Below are 1,615 nucleotides of genomic sequence, written 5' to 3' on the forward strand. Positions count from 1 at the left end.
GATTTGTAAGGTATCAGCAACACAATATGGAGGAACAGTTACAAAATATAGCTGAATCTGGTATATCTAAAGCAATGCTGCACCAACAGTCGGAGTTGGTGGAATCCTTGAAGCAGGAATTGGTAGAGCAGAGGGAGAAACATCAACAAGAGATGCAGGATCAACTGAAACTACATCAACAAGAGATAGCAAAGGTTAAGCTCTCTTTGGGAATGTTTCAAGAATGGACTAAGGAATTGGAAGGCAGCGTCAATTCTGAGTTGGATCAAGTGTCTGGCAGAAATACAGAGTTGCAGGTGGAGAAAAAAATGTTACAACAAAGGTTGAAACCTTTGGAAGCTTTGGAAAAGCAGGTATTAGCCCAAGAAGATATCAATGTTTCTGGAGTACTCATGGATGAAGGGGATCTCAATCTGGTAAGGCAACAGTTGGTTGAGGGGATGCAGGATGTTTGGAAAGCAATGAGGGAAAGGCTGACATGAGTTATCAAGTATCCCTATGAGGCTGTAAGATCAGGCTTCATCAGTTCTCATGAAGCTACCTTATTAGAGACAGTTGAATCTTTGAAGAAAGAAAAAGATGTTTATCAGGAGCAGCTTCAGGAGTTCAAGGATAAACAGTTGCAGGTGGATGAAGAATTTATGGTACAAGGTGGTTCTGCACTTAAAAAACTAGTGCATGTTTCTGTTCAAACACTACAAGCTGCTGAGGAAATTCAGAAGTCAAGTGGAGAAGCTTTGCCAATGGAGGTTGAATATCAGAAGGAGCTTCCAGATGCTGCAAATATTGAAGTTCCAGAACTCAGTGCAGCAAAGAATGAGGAGACTGTGGTGACTACAATCCAAGAAGTTGATACTGAAACAGTTCTCAAAGATATGTTTTCAAGTTTAGGATGATCAGGAATTCTTTTGTCTATTTCTTACTGATCAAGGGATATGTGGATTCGAGTCATATTTCAGAGAAATCCACCACCGGGCTGTGCCATGTGTTGACAGGCATATCAGAATGTCAATTTAGTAGTTAGTTGAAAGTGCTTCGTCGGATATAGTTCATCAGATATAGTTCATCGGATCATAGTTAGTCGGATGTTGTTTAAATCGGATATTTAACATTTATGATATATCAAGACTGAGGTTGTTATTACCAGTTTGTTTTGTATGGTGGTTGTAAGTCGGAGTTATGATAGCGCAGTGGTATTCAGAGATGTTGTAGCTCTTCTTGATCAATGAAGCACTCTTGTCATCTTAATTCTGAACTATCAATTTCTTCTATCTCTTACCTTCAGTATGATGTTAGTACTTCTGTGTATTATTTCCGAGTTATGTGTAATGGAATTAGCCTATTCAACTTGAGAATAGCGGAAATTAATGAGAATACTTTCGAGAAATAACTTTGTGAGCATAGCGGGTAGACATAATTGAAGATAACAACATAATCATAGCAATTAGTTAACTTGGCATGAACAATACTTTTGCAAGAGAGAGAATTTAGAGAACATGACAACAGTTGAGGATCTGATTTATGTGGAGCCGGTCCCCCCTCCAATAGGCATTTGTATTATGATTTCTCCCATTAAGAGAGACTTGTTACAATACATTCTTTGTGTTCCTTGTGA

The 1,615-nt window shown here is 38.6% G+C and overlaps 1 protein-coding gene across 1 annotated transcript; it reads left to right on the top strand.

The window, feature by feature from the left end:
• Nucleotides 1-641: 641 nt before the first annotated feature.
• On the top strand, nucleotides 642-896 carry LOC147465149 (uncharacterized). The gene has a single exon (XM_086483217.1). The coding sequence runs from the start codon at nucleotides 642-644 to the stop codon at nucleotides 894-896; it is 255 nt and encodes an 84-aa protein (XP_086339343.1).
• The last annotated feature ends 719 nt before the right edge of the window (nucleotides 897-1,615 follow it).

This window comes from Adiantum capillus-veneris, chromosome 1 (assembly GCF_014529385.1).
Source record: "Adiantum capillus-veneris isolate H3 chromosome 1, ASM1452938v2, whole genome shotgun sequence".
Lineage (NCBI taxonomy): Eukaryota > Viridiplantae > Streptophyta > Polypodiopsida > Polypodiales > Pteridaceae > Adiantum > Adiantum capillus-veneris.